This window comes from Acinonyx jubatus, chromosome B1 (assembly GCF_027475565.1).
Source record: "Acinonyx jubatus isolate Ajub_Pintada_27869175 chromosome B1, VMU_Ajub_asm_v1.0, whole genome shotgun sequence".
NCBI lineage: Eukaryota > Metazoa > Chordata > Mammalia > Carnivora > Felidae > Acinonyx > Acinonyx jubatus.
The window spans coordinates 195,022,297-195,043,408 of record NC_069382.1 but is presented as its reverse complement, the minus strand read 5'-3'; the positions used below and the strand labels follow the sequence as shown (position 1 = coordinate 195,043,408).

At 55.8% G+C, this 21,112-nt stretch overlaps 2 protein-coding genes across 2 annotated transcripts in view; both read left to right on the top strand.

The window, feature by feature from the left end:
- OTOP1 (otopetrin 1) overlaps nt 1–5,936 on the top strand; it is a 35,601-nt gene extending 29,665 nt beyond the window's left edge. Inside the window, exon 6 of the mRNA XM_027035709.2 lies at nt 4,381–5,936. Coding sequence (XP_026891510.2) covers nt 4,381–4,551 — 171 coding nt within the window. The 3' untranslated portion in view covers nt 4,552–5,936. The remainder of the gene's footprint in view (nt 1–4,380) is intronic.
- Nucleotides 5,937–17,824: 11,888 nt separating this feature from the next.
- DRD5 (dopamine receptor D5) lies at nt 17,825–20,860 on the top strand. The gene has a single exon (XM_015072964.3). It carries the CDS (start codon nt 17,986–17,988, stop codon nt 20,137–20,139), a length of 2,154 nt encoding a protein of 717 aa, XP_014928450.3. The 5' UTR covers nt 17,825–17,985; the 3' UTR covers nt 20,140–20,860.
- The last annotated feature ends 252 nt before the right edge of the window (nt 20,861–21,112 follow it).

The window sequence follows — 21,112 nt, the reverse complement described above, 5'->3', positions numbered from 1 at the left end:
CGAAGGGTTTTAAGGTAGTGACAGGATGCGATTCGTGCTTTTTCTTTTTTGACTCAGTCGAACCTTTAATTGTAGGCAATACCACGTAACACAAGCGTTTACCATAATATTTACCATTTTAATCATTTTATTTTTTTTTTCAATTTTATTTATTTTTTAATTTTTTTTAATGTTTATTTATCTTTGAGACAGAGAGAGACAGAGCATGGACGGGGAGGGGCAGAGAGAGAGGGAGACACAGAATCCAAAGCAGGCTCCAGGCTCCGAGCTGTCAGCACAGAGCCCGCCGCGGGGCTCGAACCCACGAATCGTGAGATCGTGACCTGAGCCGAAGTCGGATGCTCAACCGACTGAGCCACCCAGGCACCCCACATTTTATTTTTTTAAAGAGTTGATTGATTGATTGATTTAGAGGGAGCGAGTGGGGAGGGGCAGAGAGAGCGGGAGAGAGAATCCCAGGCAGGCTCTACACTCACCGTCAAGCGCAGAGCCCGACGTGGGGCTCAAACCCACAAGCCGCGAGATGGCGACCTGAGCCGAAATGAAGAGTCAGACGCTCAACCCACTGAGCCACCCCGGCGCCCGCGTTCTAACCATCCCAGAGCATACGGTCCAGGAGTGCGAAGGGCACTCCTCACTACTACCCATCGCTGAAACCTGTTCGCCTCATGAAACTGAAATTCTGTAACCGAGAAACAAGCCCCTGTTCCCCACCGCCACCCCCCGGCCCCCTGCAACCCTGTCCTACCTCTGGGTTCGACCACACCGTGCAGTTCATGTGAGTCAAGTGTTCACGGAGTGTTTGTCTCTTTGCGACTGGCTTGTCCCGCTTAGCGTAATGTCCCCCAATATCAGCCACGTGGTAATGTGTGAAGGGGGGGGGAGAGATGTCAAGAACAACTCCCCGGTTCTGACCCGAGTTCCCGGGGACACGGTGACACTATTTATGGAGACTGGGGACTCCGAAGGGGCGGCAGGCTCGGGAGGGGCTCGGGGTGGAAGGAAGACCCCGGGTTTAGTACCGGACGCGTCCACTCGTAAGGCGCCTCTGCAACCTCAGGCGGACATCCAAGCAGATGTTTGGGTTTCCTACTGCCGTGTAACAAACGACCCCCAGCGCAGGTCAAAACCAGCAGCTGTTTCATTAGGTCTTACGACCTCGTGGGTTAGAAATTCTGGCAGAGCTTGGCTGGGAAAGTCTTGTCTTCCTTGTGGCATCGACTGAGGCTGGTGGGCGGGCTGGAATCGAGGGCCCAAGGTCTGGCGGCTGGTGTGGGGGTGGCTGAGAGGGCTCAGCTGGGACCCTCGGCTGCAGTGTCTACACACGGGCTCTCCAGCATGGTGGTCTCGGGGTCGGGGGGCTTCTGAGGTGGCGGCTCGGGGCCCAGCGGCCAACCTGCCGAGACTGGAGGTGCCAGTCTCTCGGGGCCTGTATGGATATCACGTGCCATCAGTCCTGCCTGCCACACGCTCTGGGTCAAGCAGTGGGCAGCGTCCCCCAGATTCAAGGGAAGGGGACACAGCCCGCCTCCCACTGGCATGAAAAGCAAAAACACTCCACAGCAGATCTAAATATTGGACCTCAGGAAAGAGGGCCAGTCGTCTGTCCTCGCCGTCTCTGCCCACTGTCTTCCTTCCGTTCCTCTCTCTCCTGAAGATATAGCCACCGGCTGGCTACCGAGGGCCAGCGCGGCTGTGAGTGATGCCTTAGGGGGCTTGCGAACCAGAGGTCCGGGCTGGCAGTAAACGGTCAGGCAGGAGACCCCTTCTAGCGAAGCGCCCCCCGCAGAGAACGAGCCGAGAGGGAGCGAGGTCACGCCTGGCACTGTCTCCGATCAGAAGGCCCAGGCGGGTGAGGGGGGCTTCCTCAGGGGGTGACAGGAGCTGGGTGGTGAGTGTTCTGGGAAACAGCCGGGGTCAGGCCCCGGGGCAGGGAGCTTATCTCATTGCAGGAGGAGGATGGTGGGCCACGTGACGGGGACCCAGGGTGTGGGGGACATCTGGGCAGTGGGGTTGGGGGGCCTGGCGAGGGATCAGCCAGCAGTGGGCTTTATAATCCCATGTAGGGGGTTGATTTCGTTTTCAGTGGCTGTGAGGGCTGGTGGGAAGGGATGTGGTCTCGCAGAAGAAGCGAGTCTGGCAGCTAAGTGGTGAGTGGGCCCGTCAGGGGCGCTGTGGAAGCCGGATGGTCAGGAGGCCGCCACGGTGGCCTGGGTGACAGGGGACAGCGATGGCCGGGCAGGTGCACGTGGACAGAAATGGGTCCACTGATGCCAGGGCGTCGTGGAGGCACAGTCCTCCGGGCTCGCCGATGGGCTGGCTGGCAGGTGCAGTGTCTTGAGGGAAAGAGGGAACACGAGGGTGATGCCTGGCGTGTGACTGGCCACGAGGAGGAAGATGTCGCGGGTGAGATGGGGGAGTGTGAGACGCAAGTAAGACGCCAAGTAGCCCGTGGGGTCCTCGAGGGCAGATCAGGCGAGTAATTCAGACGTGGGGAGTCATCGGCCCATAGTTGATGTTTATTTACAGCCAAGGCTGGGTGAGCTCGTTCAGGGGTCGTGTGTGTAGGGGAGGGAAGAGCACCCAGGGGTGAGCCCTCCAGCCAACAGAGAGAGACTGAGCGAAGGAGGAAGCAGGAAGGAGCCGGGAAGAACCGGCCAGGGTGGTTGGAGGCGCCTTAAGGGTCACGGAGCCTGAGGTCACAGTGGGCAGAGATACAGAGGGGACCGTACGGAGAGGCTAGTGAAACGGTGCATCAGTTCCTGCCGCTGTGTAAGGAATTACACAAGCTCGGCAGCTTGAACAACACCTGGTTGTTAATGTTGTGGAATCTGGAGGTCGGGAATCCCAGCGTGGCTTAGCCGGTGCCTCCGCTCAGCTGACTGCCGGGGGATCTTTCCAAACCCACTTAACGTGGCTGTTGGCGGGATTCACTTGCTGGTCGGTTGTTGGGCTGAGGGCGTGAGTTCCTGACCTCCCTCCGCTGCTGGCCGCGGAGCCTCGCCACGGGGCAGGTCACACACAACAGGGCGGCCGGCTTCCTCTCTTGCAGGACTCCCCGGTCCTTCTGCCACCCAATCTCAGAGGTGACGTCTCATGCCTTCCGTCACATTCTGATGTTTGAAGCGAGTCATGAGGCTCAGCCTGACCCAAGGGGAGGGGCTTCCACAAGGACGTGACTCCCAGGAGGTGGCGTCGGTGGGGGAGGGGGGGGGGTCATCCAAGAGGCTGCCTGCCACCATGCAAGGGTGGAGAAAGTTCCAGAAGTGTGCAGTGTAAAAGAGAAGCAGGCCCAGGAGACCGGCTGTAGGAGGCGAGGTGGAGGAGGAGGACCTGGGGCGGGGAGACTGAGGCAGGACCAGTGTGTAGCTTCCGCAAGCGACGGCAACGATAGGTCACCGCTTTAGGTTTTGCAAACATAGTTGTCATTTTATTCTCATGTGAGCCCTCTGTGACAGGTGTCTGCAGTCCCACCTTCCAGCTGAGGAAACTGAGGCTCAGGGAGGTTAAATGGCACTCTGTGAGTGCCCCAAACCCAGGTCCGGCTCCAAAGCAGGGGCTCCTCCCCTAAGCAGGGGGGTGTGAGCAAGGCCTGGACTGTCTCTCCAGGTCAAGCCAGAAAGCCCCACGTGGCTGGGGTCTCCAGGCACCAATGTTGGGATGCAAAGGCGGGTGTGATAAACGGGTTGACCTCTGCTGTAGGTAAGCCCGGGGGGCTGTGCACATAGGAGCTCCTTCCCAGCCTGGTTAGATCATGGAGGGCTTCCTGGAAGGAGGAGAGTCTCAGGACTTGGAAGAAGGAAGACAGAGAGCCCTTGATAGAGGGAGAGGCAGGAGCAAAGCCCTGAAGGCTTGGAGGAGAGTCACATCCAGCCTTCGGAGGCTGAAGTGAAGGGCGTGGTGAGGGACGTGGTGGTAGTTAATTGCAGTCAAACTCAGTGCCCCGTCACTGAGGGAATCTGGACATTGTCCTGAAGGCTTCTGGGAGCCACTGGCGCGTGACAAGCAGAGGAATGGCAAGGTCAGATGTGCCCATTATAAAGATCGCTTCCACAGCAGGGTCAGGGTGGATGGAAGGCATCTGCTGGAGTTGGGGCGGGGGCATTGGGAGCCACTGTGGCAGTTCAGGCGGGGGATACTGAGGTCCCGACCAAGGTGAGGGCTGTGGGGACAGAGAGAGTCGGGTGGGTGTGAGCAGCATCCACTCGGGAGGGGGCTGAGGAGGCCAGAAGAGTCAGGCAGGCTCGTTGGATTTGGAGACCTCCAGGGGGGACGTTGCAGGGACAGGTGTAACTCTGAGTCCCCGAGTCCCGGCCGGCGCCTGGGGGTCGCGTGGGGCTCCCCAGGCGGCTGCTGGCACGGGCCCCTCTTCTCTTGTAGCTCTGGGTCCCTCCCGCCTTCGGCTGCCGCCCCGAGTACGACAACGGATTAGAGGAGATTGTCTTTGGCTTTGAACCCTGGATCATTGTGGTCAACCTGGCCATGCCTTTTTCTATTTTCTACCGAATGCACGCAGCTGCCTCTCTCTTTGAGGTCTATTGTAAGGTATAGTCTGTGTCCCCATCCAAGCCCGAGGAGTGACCTAACAAGAGAATTCACTGGAGCCACCTGCAAATGGCCAGGTTGGGCAAATATCGCCTGGCAAATGCACGGAGGGTTGTCTTTGCGGCAATTATTTCCCGTGAGCTGGAATTGTCTATCACCCCGGATGAATGTGAGCGCGTTAGATCAACGTCGATGAGGCGGCTGAGATCTGGTCTCGGGTAGTGAATTCTCACCAAACTCAAATTCTTTTATCTCCTTTTATTTATTTATTTTTATTTTTTTTTTGAGAGAGAGAGGGAGCACGAGCGGTAGAGGGAGAGAGAATCTTTAGCAGGTTCCGTGCCCAGTGCAGAGCCCGACTTGGAGCCCGACGCGGGGCTCGAGTCCCTGACCGTGAGATCATGACCTGAGCTGAAATCAAGGAGTCTGCCGCTTAACCCACTGAGCCACCCAGCGCCCCTTCTCTCCTTTTAAACGGGATCCTCTGTGTTTTTTTAGAAGAATGTGATCCCAGGTTGGGGGGAAAAACATTATGCGGTTTGTTTTTCATAACAATTGTTTTCTATCATCACGTTACTGCCTAGAACTCTTCTGACCGGCTGCGTAGTACAATGCTCCTGACGTTTTATCCATCCCAGAGCTGATCAATGCCGATACAATCGCACTTAGTTTATATTGTACTTTCTGAATATGTTTAATTTTTTGAACAAAGTTACATTTTTCATCTGGATGGAAATTAGTGTACGGATCAATACAGAGACCTATTTCTTCCTGGAAATTTCGGCACATTTTTGCGATTTTATTTTTAAAAAGAAATTTTACTATTCTCTCTCACTGTAAATACATACATGCCTATTACAGAAAAAACGTGGACATTTTGGAAGAGTAGAGAGAAAACATCACCTAGGACACTACTGTTGGGTTGACGATCACTTTAACACCTTGTTGTATTTCCCAGAGGTGAAATGAGATTCACGGCGTTCTTATCATTGTCATTATTATGCTTGCCACTGGTGATCTGACATGTCCAATTTTGTATCCATTTCCCCCCCACTTAACAATAGAGCATAAACCTTTCCTCCAAGTGGTTTTGGAGGCTTTGTAAATATCATTTTGCTACTGTGTTAAAGTTCATCAGATGCATGTGCCATAGTTAGTCTTCCTATTGTCCGAGTTAGAGTGTTTATCCTGGTGGGTTTTTTTAAGGGCTTCTGCAAAAATCCACTACCTTTGTAAAGCATTTCCCATATATCATAATTGCTTCTTTACGATATACACTTAAAATCTGGATGTCTATTCCAAAGGTTGTAAATATTTTAAAGCCTCTTAAGAAATAATGACGTTTGGAAGGCCTTTTTATGTGCTTTGCCATAATTATTTTAAGATCATAATAAAATTAGCTTATTTCCTATAAATACTAACGTGACTATCTTTTCATCTGTGTGTATTTTGTCTGTTTGATAGCACAGGCAAATGGCACGTTAAGAAACACCAATTTTTTTTTTTTTTTTGTTACATGACGAAAATACCTTAAGTTCTAGGGAAAAAACTAAAGACAACGGGCAGATAGACCGAAAACAAAGTCAAAGATGATCTGTCATACCTTCTATTTAGGGTGGTGGCTTTCAACCTGGTGCCATCCTGTCCCCAAGGGGACATTTGGCAAAGCGTGGAGACAGTTCTTATCGTTACTGCCATGCGGGCGACAGGTGTCTGGTGGGCAGAGAGCAGGGGTGCAGGTCGGCACCCTACAGTGCACGGCACGGCCCCCACCACAAAGAGTTATCTGGCCCCAAAGGTTCATAGTGCCCAGCATGAGGAACTGTGATCTAGAGGTAATTGCTGTTAATTTTCGGTACCTATCAGTACACACACACCTACATACACGCACACGCAGCACACACACGTGAATGGGATTGCTTTTATGTATACTGAATTTGCATGTAACTAGCTTTTTTCCCCTCTTAATACACCTGCGTGGTTCTGGACAATTTTCGTTTCCCCGTGGCATCACGTCTCACACTTGAGCATACGTAAGAATCATCTGGAGAGCTTGTGAGGACTCCTGCCTTCCCAGCCAGAAGTTCAGGTTCCGCTGGGCTGGAGTGGGGCGCAGCGTGCTTCAAGAAGCGTCTCAGGTGATGCCGTGTCCCTTCCAGAAGCACCTCCTCGAGAGTCCGTGAACCCCGAGTCAAGACTCCTGAACAGCCTCCAGTGACATTGTGTATTCTTCTGCAATGTGACCTTGGGTAGCTCCAGAGCACATTCCGTGGAGGGTTGTATCATTCCTTATGTAGTCAGAACCCGACGTTGGACAGGTAGAGACATTTGACGGTGTGATCCTTTTCTGTTTTTCTTCCTTTTTTGCTTTCTTTTTGCTATTACAAACGACACCGTGGCAAGCATTTTCATGGCTGAGTCTCTGTGCACATGTTGATAAACCACCCTGTATGAGACGAATACCTGTGAATGCCGATCTATTCAGAGGACTTCATTTCGGCTGGCATTCATTTCCCCCGGTGCTGAGCACATTAGTACAGCCCAGGGGCTGTGGGATTAGGGCTCCAGGCGTGGCCACGGGGCGCCATCAGAGCAGGAAAAAGCCAGCACAGTCTTGCTGGGCTCAGAGCTTCTGAGACGTGACCTTAAAGATGGACCGCCTCTTGCTCCTAAACAAGCAGAGCTCGCTCCATCAGGATGGCTGTTTGAGCCAGGCAGCTTTGTCCCACAGGTAGCCAAGCGTCTTGACTCGACCCACTTAGGCAGCAAAGCAAATGTATTCCCTTCATACCAAGGCAGCCCACAGAGGACGAACCGGAGTGTGCAATAAACAACTGTCAAGCTCTCAGGGCTAGAGGAAGAGAAATGCAAATTGGAACAGCAATGAGCCATCATTTCCCTCTCATCTGATTGGCAAGGGTTGGCCAAATGCGAAGGACAGAGAATGCAAACACACCGCTGGCGGAACCTCTGTGGAAGAGCGCGGCCACCAGGGGGCGCCGGTGCCTTTCCGCTGAGTCCTCACCTGTGCTTTTAGGTCAAAGTGAGGGGCGATCCGGTGGGCGAGCAGCAGACTCCAGGGTCCCCAATGAGAGCAGGGGTGCAAAATGCCCCGTCTGTACCCTGTCCACAACTTTGGACTCTCGTGGCGTGTGTCAGGGACGGCTGTCCTCGTTGCCAGGTGAGGGCTGGGTGGGTTCTGAGTTCCCCTAAGGAAGCTGAGAATTAGTTTCAACAGGGGTGTTCCCTCCACCTGCTCCCACCACGTCCGGCTGTCCGTGGGGCATCCTTGTCCCCATCACGAGGCTTTGGAGGAATGTGGCTGGAGGACGTTCCCATGTGTGGAGAGTCCCCCAAATAGAGTGGGTGGAACTTGGTCAGGGAGGGCTGGGGAGGTGGGCGCAGAGGGCAGTTTCACTGGGTCTGATGGGGCATGACAGTAACATTAGCTGCTCCTAAGGGCAGACCCTGGGGCCACAGGGACAGGACAGGGAAAGAACGAGGGCAGCGTTTTGTGTTTTTTAATTTTTTAAATGTTTATTTATTAAAAAAATTTTTTTTAATGTTTATTTTTGAGAGAGAGAGAGAGACAGAATGTGAGCCAGGGAGGGTCAGAGAGAGAAGGAGACACAGAATCCGAAGCAGGCTCCAGACTCTGAGCAGTGAGCACGGAGCCTGACGCGGGGCTCGAACCCACAAACGGTGAGATCATGACCCGAGCCACAGTCGGACGCCCAACCGACTGAGCCACCCAGGTGCCCCAACGTGTACTTATTTTTGAGAGACTGCGAGAGACAGGGCACAAGCAGGGGAGGGGCAGAGAGAGGGAGAGAGGGGGAGACACAGAATCCAAAGCAGGCTCCAGGCTCTGAACGGTCAGCAGAGAGCCCGGCGCGGGGCTCAAACCCATGAACCGTGAGATCGTGACCTGAGCGGAAGTCGGACACTTAACTGATCCACCCCGGTGCCCCGAGGGCAGTGTTTTAATGCTCAAAAAGGGTGATAATTTTGGTCGGGTGTTTCAGCCACATTAATAACATAAGAAACACCACAACGATGATAGTAAAATGTTCATTGTCTCAAAAATGTAAATCAAGTCACCTGCCTAAACTCTTCATTGGTTTCCTGTTGCTTTTAGAAGAAAGTACAAACTCCTGACTGTGGTCTGTTGGGATCTTCATGGTCTGGCCTCTGCTACTTTGTCTTCTTCTTATCCTGTCCCCTCCTCTGCCCCCCCCCCCCCCCGGGTGCCCCCACCTGCACTGTTGCAGCCACATACAGCTGTCCCGCCTTGGACACTGCAGACTCCTCTGTTCCTCAGGACCTTTGCACGTGCTAATCTCACTCTCAGGAGAGGGCTTCTCTGGCTCCTTGAAACAGATGGGCCTCTTTTCATCCCTCAGGCCATGTGTAGAGGTCCCTCCGCTGGGGGGGTTGCCCAGGACATCTGCCTGAACACATCGCCCGTTACGCTTCACCTTGGCCGCATTACCATTAGTCGTTTGCTTATGCATGTGTGCTTATCCGTCCTGGACACAGCTGTCTGCCTTGTGAGGGTAGAGGCTTAACGTCCTTCTCCCTCAGGCCTCACCACGAGGGCTGCCGCCCTCACAGTCCAGACTATTGCAGGGCGTGGGGAAGCGCCCGGAGCTCGGCGGGCTGTCAGGACTGGCGTGTTTCCAGAAACAGTTTTTCAGGCCTTGGTAGACATTCTCCGCCCGCTTCGGGGACATGCCTCCAGTCCCCTCTTTGCCTTTAAGGCACAAGACGGCGCTTTGGGCCTGGCCCTTAACAGAGTCCCCGCGGAGTCTGGAATTAGGATATGCTCCCCTCTGCTTGCTCTGGCCTATGGGGGGGACGGGGAGGGGGGGTGCCACAGAAGCTTACAGGCGGGCTCTGCTCCCCTCCTTGGAAGGGACGAACCAGCGGATGTGGGGGGCGGGAGCTGTCTTCCTGACGACAGCAAGGGCTGCCTAGGTATCTCTGGCAGGTGTTTCTGGAACACTGGTTTGGGATGCTCGGTCAAAGCCGGAACATAATGAGCCTGCTTCCCCTTGGCTGGAGATTGGTAGAGAGCGGGATGTGGGAATAGTGCTAGGCCAGGAGCCCGCAAACTACCGCCTGTGAGCTAAGAATGGCTTTTACAGTTTGAAAAGCTGGTGTAAAAAAAAAAAAAAAAAAGGCAAAAACGAAAACAAAACACGCACACGAAAAGATTATGCTGCAGAGACATGGCTCTTAAATACCCACTACCTGGCCCTTCACAGAAAGTCTGCTGACCCCTGGTCTTGACGATGAGAGGGAAGGGGGTCTCTGCCGGATAGTTCTGGAAGGATTGTGATAGCTACTAAGAAAGCAAGGCGCGAGAGGTCTGCCCTCTTCCCTGCCTGTGTGTGGTTGTGGGAGGGGGTGGGGCCTGGAGCTGGTTGAGGGGTGAGCCTGAGAGGGGCGGGGTCTGCAGCACAGGTTGGGGGGGTGGGAGGGATTAGCCCGGAACCCCGCCCCCGCCCCGCCCCCTCTGATCTGTTCGTCTCTTCCTGCCCACAGTCCCGCTTTCCCACAGTTTCCTCCAGGGTCTTCTCCGCCTCATCCCAACAGTTGTCCTGTGAATGCATCACCTTAACACGAATGCTTTCACCTTTTCCGGGCACGTGCTGGAGGGAGCCACAGGGAACCACAGGGCAAGGGCGGGTGGCTGCGCCCGGCGGCTCGCGGACCAGGAGCGCGGCTCAGGGAGGAGTGGGGGAGCGTTCGCCTTCCCCGATTGGGCGCTGTCCTCAGGGGTGCAGCCTCTCCAACGGCATAAGGTGATGTGTCACGAGGGTCGCTAAGGTCACGGGCCGCCCGTGAATTGCGGAAACACATGAGGTGTTAGAATCGGGGCCTCCTTGGGCGCAGGCAAGATTCCAGCAAGAGAAGGTGGGATTTTCTGGGGGAAGGGCCCTGAAGGTGCGCGCAGAGCTGCAACGGGTCCCTGAAGAATCGTGCTTCATCAGGGGTGGGGGATGGCCGGGCACAAGGCTTGAGGCCAGGTTCAGGTCTCTCTGACGAGCTACTTTCGTCCCCCGGCACCTGGTTTTCTCCTCTATCAGGAGGTGACAATGGAAGTTTGTGCCTTGAAGAGTCATTGGAAAACGAGCCGAGATGCATGTTAACGCCGGCAAGTCTGGCACGCGGCGAGCTCTGTTAGGGCCACGTGAGCGATTTCATGTTTCTGCCCCTGGGGTTGTTGCTGAGGGCAGACCAGATGTCCGTCTTTGCACAGGCTTGGTGCTGCTCCAGAAAATTCTCACATCCCTGGTCCTCTACGTGGCCCAGGGAGCCTGCGGGAGGGCGAATAATGCTCCCTAAAGATGTCTACATCCTAATCCCTGGAGCCTGTGAATAGGTCACGTTACTTGGCAAAAGCAACGTTGCCTGTGCGGTTAAGTCGAGGCTCTTGTGATGGGAGATCATCCTGGATTGTCTGCGAGGGCCCAGAACATAGTCACAGAGGTCCTTCTAAGAGGGAGGCAGGAGGGAATTGGGCTACAGGGAGGGCAGAGACCGGGTGATGCCGCCACGGGCCAGGGAGTGCCAGCAGCCACCAGCAGCTGGAAGAAGGGGGGCTGGGATTCTGCCCTCGGATCTCTGCCGATGGCCCTGCTGACACCTTGACCTTGGTCCAGCGAGACTCCTTTTGGACGTCTGACCTCCAGAACCCTAATAGAGTTGTGTTGTTTCAAGCCACTAAGGGTGTGGCGGTTTGTCACAGCGGCTGCAGGAAACTCACATGGGGCCTTTACCCTGTTTTTTGTGCCTCGCGCACGAGCAGAAGACCGAGCACACGAGAACAGGGGAGTCACGGTGCACCCGGCAAAAGCTGAGTGAGCGGGGGCACCGATCATGCCCCTCCGAGGGAGGGTCGGCTTCCCCATCTGCAGGAGGGGAGAGGGCCGGGGAGGGGGAGCCGTGTGAACAGGGTCCTGGCTTTGATGGCGGCTCCCCTGGGGCTCATCCCAGGTCCCTGGCCACCCCTCCGGGTTTGCGGGCAGGCCCCTCACCCTCTTCTTGGGCAGGTGGTGTTGCCGCTCCAGGGGGCCGCCCTGCATCCTCTTGGCTGCCCTCTCTGCTCTCCGTGGCGGTCTAGCTCACGGCCCCCCGCTTGCTTACCGTCGAGATGCTGCCGACGCCCGGGTCTGTATCTTCGTTCCCTGCTGGTTGTTTCCAGCAGCCTGCTTACCTGTCTCAGAGGCACCGTGTCCCGAGGGTGTCTGGCCCCAGACAGTCTCAGTCCTCGGCTAGTCCTCCCTCTCCTTGGCTACCCCCCACCCCCCACCCCCCATGGACGGTACCAGCCTCTGTTTGACAAGCCCCACGTACAGGGCTGTCTTTGCACGGCCCTTAGGTCTCATCTCCAAGCAGCAGCCACACCTGTCGCATCCACTCCCCAAACTCGTGGCTCCACCCACTTCTGCCCGCTTCCAGCCCCTCCCCACTCCGGTGCCCCATCATCTCCTCCGGGCCTCCCGACGTGGCCTCCTCATTTCTCCAAGGCCTCCGTGGCCCCTACAAGTCTGCCGTTCTCACTGCGGCCAGAGCCGCGCTTGAGAGGGGCAAATGCGCTCATACCCTTCCCTGGACAACACCCCCAATGGCCTCTCGCCGCTTGAGATGAAAACCCAAATCCTCCCCTTGGGCCCCGGGGTCCTGTGTGGTCTTTGCCGCCCGCCTCTCCAGCCTTTGCTCACGCTCTGCTTTTGCCTCTGTGCTGACACCATGCGGGCCAGCTTCTTGAGTTCCTTGGACGTGCTGTGTTCCCTCCCGCCTCGGGGCCTTAGCACTGGCTGCTCCCTCTTCCTTTCACTTCATTAATTCAACTCATCATTCAGATCTCCGTCCGAACACCAGCTTCTCGGGGAAGTCTTCCCCCACCCCTAGACGAGGCCCGAGGTCCCTGTTAAGAACGTTCACGACACCATCTAGTTAACCGTTGTGGCCGTTAACCACACAATTGCACGTTGGATCGTTTGACCGCTTACTATAAGCCTCTCTTTCTCTCTCTCTCTCTTTTTAAAACCACGTGACTGTAAGCGTCAAAAAGAAGGGACAATGTGACGTCTGTTTCCTTCCCCAACTGTATCCCCTCTGCCAGCAGATGAAGATCGTCCTCATCCCTGTTTTTTTTATTTACATTTATTTATTTTTGAGAGACAGAGACAGAGCACAAGTGGGGGAGGGGCAGAGAGAGAGAGAGAGAGAGAGAGCGAGAGACGCAGAATCCGAAGCAGGCTCCAGGCTCCGAGCTCCAAGCTGTCAGCACAGAGCCGGACGTGGGGCTCAAACTCACAAACCGCGAGATCCTGACCCGAGCCGAAGTCGGACGCTCAACCGACTGAGCCACCCAGGTGCCCCTTCCTCATCCCTGTTGAATGAACAAACAAATGGACAGATGTTTGAAGATCTTTTGAGGCAAAAATGGGAACTGGGAGGTAGTTTTAATATGGTAGAAAGTTCAAGCAAAAAATACAAAACACATGTATTGATTTGATATTTACCAGGGCAGGTTAGGAAGTTATTTCTGCTTTTCCATTTGGAAAAGCCCCAATCAACTCAGGTTTTCCAGCATCTCTTCCTAACTGAGCTCTGAAGAGGTTTCCATGCTCTGGATGGAGAGCCATGCAGAGGAGTAACTGGGACCACCCAAGAACACACAGGCTGAGCCCCCGGGGATGGGGACCCAGTCCTCCTCCCTGCAGTGTTGACCTCAGCAAGAGCTTCGGAAATATGCACAAGGGCACACGTGTTAATTGCCTTCCCAGCGACGATCCTTTGCTTGCTAAGAAAGCCCTGATTTTTCTTGGGGAGGCAAAGTGCCCCGTCTTTGGTGATGAGCCTTCGTTTCTTTCAGCCAAGCCTGGGCACTCTGCTCCCCTTGGCCTGATGCTTGAAACCGTTTGTGTGTGGTCTCTAAGGACAAGGAGAGTCTAGTGAGTGAATTCAGGAGGCTGAAGATGGCTGCCATACAACTGTCTAATTGTCAACAATTGTCCATTGTCAATGCCTTAACTGCCAATAATTGCCTGATATACAACCCACACGCATATTTTGCCAACTGTCCCCATAGCGTTCTCCAAAGGATCCCTCTCCTTATCCAGCTGGCACGTTTCTGGGTCTCCTTCAACCTGGAACAGTTTCTTGTCCTTTCTGTCTCTGTTGGGGCATCAGTACCTCGAAGAGGTCAGGTCAATTGCTGAGGCTGCCTCTTCTGGGTCCGTCTGATGTTTCCTCAGGGGACAGGGATACTAGGTACGGATGCTGTGTCCTCGGTGCATCCAACCGCGGGGCACCTGGCGTCCATCTGTCCCATCCCTGGTCGTGTTAACTCTATTCACTTGTAAGGCCAGGCCTGCAAGATTTCTCAATGGTAAAGTTACCATATTTTTCTTTTTGTAATCAATAAATGAATGGAGACTGTGCGAATATCCTATTCTTCTCCAAACTTTTACTTGATGGTGACTCTTTTTTTTTTTTAAAGTGTTCATTTATTTTTAGGGGGGGGGGGCAGGGAGAGAGAGAGAGAGAGTAGAGAGAGAATCCCAAGCAGGCTCCTCACTGCCAGCATGGAACCCATGAACCATGAGATCACGGCCTGAGCCGAGATCAAGAGTCGGACACTCAACCGACTGAGCCATCCAGGCGCCCCTACTTGGTGATGACCCTTGTCTAAATCAATTATTACTATTATGGTGGCAAAATGAGATTTTCTAACTCTGTCATTGCTTTGACATTTATTAATTGGCATTCCCCCGTAAGGAAGATTCCTGCCTCTCTCCCTCCCTGTCTCTCTTCCTTCCTTTTATCTTTTTATCAGTATAGATTCTCATTTTAACAAATAGATTATAATCCATCATTATCATTATTTAAAAAAAATTTTTTTAAATGTCTATTTATTTTTGAGACAGAGACAGAGCGTGAACGGGGGAGGGTCAGAGAGAGAGGGAGACACAGAATCCGAAACAGGCTCCAGGCTCCGAGCTGTCAGCACAGAGCCCGACGCGGGGCTCGAACTCACGGACCGCGAGATCGTGACCTGAGCCGAAGTCGGCCGCTTAACCGAGCCACCCAGGCGCCTCATCCATCGTTAACATTATTAATTCTGATGCTCACATTGTCCCAGATTTGGCAGGTGAGAGTCCCTTCATGTTGGTGGCCGTGTCCTGTTCATAGCCCTTCATCTCCATTTTTCCTGTGTGTTTCAGCTGGGAGGGGGCAGAGACCTGGGGACTGCCCCTTGGGTTTGAAGAGGAGGTCTCCAGGTCACCACCAACAGTCATGTGCTCGAGGCCACTTTTCCAGCCACGGGATGGATGCAGATGACTCATCACTACCTTTCTGCCCGGGCCTCACGGAGCCAAGCTGAGGACCCTGACGCGGCCAGCGTCAGGGGACCTCAGGTGCGTCCCGTAGCCAAGGACCAAACCTTTCTTGGGGTAAAACAGACTTGAGTCTTTTGACACCCGGCTGTGGCAGCAGCAGCAAAATCCTGGCTGCCAGCCTATTGATTTTGTCATTTGTCTCAGTAAAGCAAATCCAATTGGCAATGTCTTCAGGGGAAAGAGGATCAGTGAGTTCAAACGGAAGAATGTTTGCCAACTGCGTGAGGAAAACCCCCTTTGTGCTACAATGTTCTCAGCCAATCCTCTCAGCACAGTTTTGCAGGAGCCGCCTTTGGGGAGGATCCCTGCCTCGCTGCCCTCCTCTAGGGCCGGGCTCTGGCTGGGGTGGCACAAGACAGGGAGCTTATCGGCCGCCGACTTGGTTACAGTCCATGCTGAGAGGTTGGCTTCCCAGGCCAACCAGAGCCTTTTGGGAAATGTGGGAAAGAGCCGGGGTGAGAGAGGACAGTCACTGCTCATCAGAAACCATCGTCCCTAGTAGACAAAGGACCCCCGGAGCCCTCCTGGTGGAGACAGGAAAGACACGCTATAGCAACCAGGCTGGTTGCTGTCACTTTGCATGCAGACGAGTGTCTTACTGATAGAAAATTCTTGTTTCCCAAAATGATGAGAGACACGGCTTTTTGGATAATGGAGGGAAAGCCTAGCCTTAGAGTTCTGGAAAATCTCCCCTTTTGCACATGAGGCTCCGTGCCTCTGAGCCTTCGCACTTGCTGTTCCTTCTGTTAGGAATGTCCTTCCACCCGGCACGCCGGTGGATGCCATTCACCCTCTAGCTCACCACACAGAAGAGAGGACACCTGTCTCTTTTTTCTCTTCCTCTTCTCCTCCTCCATCCTTCTCTCCTTCTCCCCTCCCTTCCCCTCCCCCCTCCTCCAGTGACATAACTGCCCCATCATAAGCTGACCCAGGGGTCTGGCGGAGCACAGCCACCTGCTCAGTCCAGAGGTGCTCGGCGTCTTCGCGCCCGGCTGTGGCTCGCATACCCCTCCTTTCCCCTCCTCACGCTGAGGTCCTCAGCCGAGCCTTGTTGAATGAATGGATGGGCAGACAGACTTCCGGGACTCAGAACTATCCGGAGACCAACGCGAACTCGTGTGGCGAGCGTGTGTGCGTCCCTGCTGGGGACCTGTCTGTCCACTGCTGTCCCAGCGTTGGGCACGGAGCCTCCCTTTTGCCACTCTTCCACCACTAAAGACTGGCCAAGCACGCAGCCACTGTGCCGGTCCGGGGAGGTCAGACGTGAAGAAGACACGGTTCCTTGAGCTCAGAAGTTCAGGGTCCAGAGGAGCAAACAGGCACGTAAAGGGAGAGTCACACTACAGCCTCGAACTGGTGCAGTACGAGCTAACACGGGCTCTGCTGGACACAGGCCCTTCCTCCTCCCTGAAGCCGGCCAGGCTTCCCCGAGGGGAGCTGCGCACGGGTGGGGTGGGATGGGAGAGGACGGGATCGAGCGCTCCGAACGCAAGGCCGAACGTCAGGCGATCGCGAGCCAACGGTTCCTGAAATTCGCTTTGATGTGCAAGTGCTCTGGATGACAAGCATGTTTCTGGAACGAATTATGCTCGCACAGCAAGGTTTCACTGTACAAGGAATTCAAATTCAAACCGGTCGCCGAAAGTCACGCTCTCTTCTGACGTCGTAAGCTGGTGTTCTCCAGGACGACAAGGAGGGAGGCCGTTCCAGGGTGAGGCACGACCCTGAGACCCGCGAGGGAAGTCGCAACTCGTGCCTTTTTTGTTTGCTTGCTTCTGTGTTGTCGTGGAGGCTCGAATCCGGGCTGTCGGTGGAGGAGGTGCGGCCGGAGAAGATTCAGGAGCAAAGGGCAAGACAATTAAAAGACTTCGCGGGCCTTACGGGACTGTCCAAGGATCGGGGATCACAGGGGGTTACTGAGGGTTTTCCCCCGGGGGGGGGGTGACCGGGTCGTAGCTCCGTCTGAGAAAGGTCACTCTGCCTGCCATTGAGAGGAGGGTGGCCAGAGGATCAGGGCAGGGCCTGGAGCCTAGCCTCGTGTCGCCGTCAAACGGGTGGGGAAGACGCGGTCCTGGACGGGGCATCAGTGGAGAGAGGAGTGGACCAGCTCCGAGGGGACGGACAGATGGTCTTGCCACCGCCCGCAGCAGAAAGCACCGAGGGGAGAGATGTGAGGGACAAGAGGCTGCGTGGGGCTGAGTCTGAGAAGCTGGGACGCTCGCAGGTGTTGCGTCCGGCACGCAGATGGCGGCCGGGGGAACGTGGCAGGTGGGGCTGAGCGCAGAGGGAGATTAAGGAGGGAACGACAGAGACTCCAGACCCTGCTTCTAGACCTCAGGGCAGGGTCAGCGGGCCAGGGGGTCTCAGATGGACGCTGTGTCGCCCGCGGCCGCCTCATCACAGTCTCTCCCTGCTGCTTTCAGCTGAGTTTAGCACAGGAGGCCGAGACTTGGCCCTTCGGCCACGGCCACGGAACCTGTCTGCTGGAGGGGAGAGGGGTTAAGAGCCAGGAGCGCTGTTCTGCTCTGCGGTGTTTCCTGCCATTCTTTTCAAAACTTTGGATTGGGGCGAACGATTCAAGTCCACTTCGGTCAAGCACCGAGCTATTAGTCCATTTTTCTCAAGGTTGTAAAGGAGAAAGACTTAAATTAAGCGGCCAGCAGGGAGGAGGCTCCCAGCTGCCTGGAGTCTCCCCTCCTCCTCCCTGTCTTCCGGGTTCATCCAAAATTCTTCCCCAAGGAAGAATCGCTTAAAGATTGGGGGGGATGGGGGGATGGGAGGGGAAGCCTCTCCCAAGAGGTCAGGTGAAGTCCCAATTTCAGAATCCACGTTGTGGGGTGGGGGTGGGGGGTTCAGGAGAAGTGGTTCCTCGGAGACAGTCCTCCGGCCCGCTTTTCCTAGATGGCTGGTTTCACTGAACCTTACACCCCCTGCAGGAACAAGAATCACGAGCCCATTTTGTGGATGAGGAAACCAAGGCCCCGTGAAGCTGAGTCGAAGGCTCAAAGTCACACAGCCAGAAATGAAGTCCCGAAGGCGTCTCAGGTCTCTGAAATCCCAGGCTGCTGTCTACCTTCCAAACTCTCCCAGTCTAGAAGTCAGCGATTGCCCCCACCCTTACCCCACCTCCCCCGTTCCCCAAACGCGGATGAGGCCAGGACACCAGGGCTGGGCCAGGGGGCCTCTTGGTCTTCCCGGGGCGCGTTCTCCCCGGCACGGGCGACGGCCTGGCGGTGGAGCGCCTCTGGCACCTGCGGGTTCGCCCCCCAGGCTCGGGCGGCGGAGCGCGGAGAGTGAGCGCGCCGCGGCACAGGTGGGGCGGCGGCGCGGGAGCCCAGGGAGCGCGGAGGCGCGGGGGCGCGGGCCCGGGGTGCAGCGAGGGACGGAGACAGCGCGGCAGTGCCAGCCGCCGCCGGCCGCTTGCGGCCCCCGCCCCCTCGGTGCCGGCCGGCTCTTCGCTCCTCCGGCGGCGAACCAGACACGGCCGCGGCCGCCGCCGCCCGGCGCGCACCGGCCGCCACCTGCCCCCGGCGCCCGCGCTGGAGGGGCGCGACGCGGCCGCCGACCCGGAGGCGCTGGAGGAAGCGAGAGGGGTCCCCGCGCACTTCGGGCGCCGGCGCAGCGCACGGTGAGCCTCCCCCGCCCCGGGGCTCGGGGATTCCTCAGCCCCCGGGTGCCGAATGGGGTCACCCGGGGGACGCAAGGCCGAAGTTGGGACCTCGCGCAGCCCGCCCCCGCCGCCGAGCCCGACATGCTGCCGCCGGGGAGCAACCGCACCGCGTCCCGGGCGCGCTTCAGGCAGCAGCAGCTGGCGCAGCGGGGCTCCGTGGGGGGCTCGGAGGGGGCGGCGCCCCTGGGGGCAGCGCAGGTGGTCACCGCCGGCCTCCTGACCCTGCTCATCGTCTGGACCCTGCTGGGCAACGTGCTGGTGTGCGCGGCCATCGTGCGCAGCCGCCACCTGCGCGCCAAGATGACCAACGTCTTCATCGTGTCTCTGGCTGTGTCCGACCTCTTCGTGGCGCTGCTGGTCATGCCCTGGAAGGCGGTCGCCGAGGTGGCCGGTTACTGGCCCTTTGGGGCCTTCTGCGACATCTGGGTGGCCTTTGACATCATGTGCTCCACCGCCTCCATCCTGAACCTGTGCGTCATCAGCGTGGACCGCTACTGGGCCATCTCCAGGCCCTTCCGCTATGAGCGCAAGATGACCCAGCGCGTGGCTTTGATCATGGTCGGCCTGGCCTGGGCCTTGTCCATCCTAATCTCCTTCATCCCTGTTCAACTCCACTGGCACAGGGACAAGGCAGGCTCCTGGGGCGAGGCGCCACCGCCATCCGGCCCGGCCAACGGGACGCCCTGGGAGGAGGCAGGGGAGCCAGAGGCGAGGGCGGAAAACTGCGACTCCAGCCTGAACCGAACTTACGCCATCTCCTCTTCGCTCATCAGCTTCTACATCCCCGTGGCCATCATGATCGTGACCTACACGCGCATCTACCGCATCGCCCAGGTGCAGATCCGCAGGATCTCCTCGCTGGAGAGGGCCGCCGAGCGCGCGCAGAGCTGCCGCGGCCGCGCAGCCTGTGCGCCCGACCCCAGCCTGCGGGCATCCATCAAGAAGGAGACCAAAGTCCTCAAGACGCTGTCGGTGATCATGGGGGTCTTCGTGTGCTGCTGGCTGCCCTTCTTCATCCTTAACTGCACGGTCCCCTTCTGCAGCGGCCGCCGCGAGGGTCCTGGGGCCGGCTTCCCCTGCGTCAGCGAGACCACCTTCGACGTCTTCGTCTGGTTCGGCTGGGCCAACTCCTCCCTCAACCCGGTCATCTACGCCTTCAACGCCGACTTCCGGCAGGTGTTTGCGCAGCTGCTGGGGTGCGGTCACCTGTGCTCCCGCACCCAGGTGGAGACGGTGAACATCAGCAATGAACTCATCTCCTACAATCAGGACACCGTCTTCCACAAGGAGATCGCAGCTGCCTACATCCATATGATCCCCAATGCCGTGTCCCCGGGGGACGCGGAGGGGGACAAGGAGGAGGAGAGCCCTTTCGATCGAATGTTCCAGATCTCTCAGACGTCCCCGGATGGTGACCCTGCTGCTGAGTCTGTGTGGGAGCTGGACTGCGAGGGAGAGGTTTCTTTAGGCAAAATAACGCCTTTCACCCCGAACGGATTCCAGTAGAGTGCCCGAGAAAGGCCCCTTCTGGATCTATATAATTGCACAGACATTAACAAGCATGCAGAATACATACTCACACACACACGTCCAGTGCTGTTCAGTTCATCTCATTTTCTGTGTCTGTGTAGGAGCCCATGTGCTTAGAAACGTCACCAGACTGATTTGTTGGTATAAGAATTGGCAGAAGGTTTGGAATATATACTCCAGCCTAGCAGAAACAGACGGGGGGGTCCAGTTAGAGAAGAGAAGGCGGTGTTTGGTTCTTTAAAAAACAAACAAAAAACTCGTAGTTGATCTTTAAAAAATATACTCACCCTCCCTTTTACACAAATGAACTGTTCAGTGACTTGTTTTTGTCTGGTGGGTTTTTAGACAACAGGTTCTATGTGTGTGCAGTGCTGATGGGGGTGCGGGTGACATTCCTGTATCTTGCTTCCTGTAGCCCTGTGTTTATGCAGTTTCTGCCCTCCGTGTGTGTCTTTAGGACAGCTGGGGAACTCTTTCCGATTTGTTCTGGTGTCTAATAAACACAAATTATGTGGATTGGGGGGTGATTATCTTTGCTTTGCCAGACTGGAGTTTAGGATCGCTCCTGGAGAAGCCACGAGAGCATCTTTACAAGCAGGGAAGGTTTGGGCTTGGTCTGGAAGCACACATTTATTTTCTTAGCAGACAGGTTGGCCTTAAAGGTACACACAGGAGCAATTCCAATTGCTTCCAATTGAAGAGCTTCCAATTCCTCGGGTTTTTCTTCTTCTTTCTTTCTTTCTTTCTTTCTTTCTTTCTTTCTTTTTTTAGATACACACTTTTCACGTCTGTGCTGAAAGCTGGCTTCAGTACTACGGCATCAGATAGGGACTTCTTCAGCCTGAAATTCTAATATTGTTTTCTCATTTGGAATCTTCTTTTTAAAAATAACATGAAATAATTCTCCCAGTTCCTAGGCAGATAGTTCTAGCATATCAGTTCATTGAAA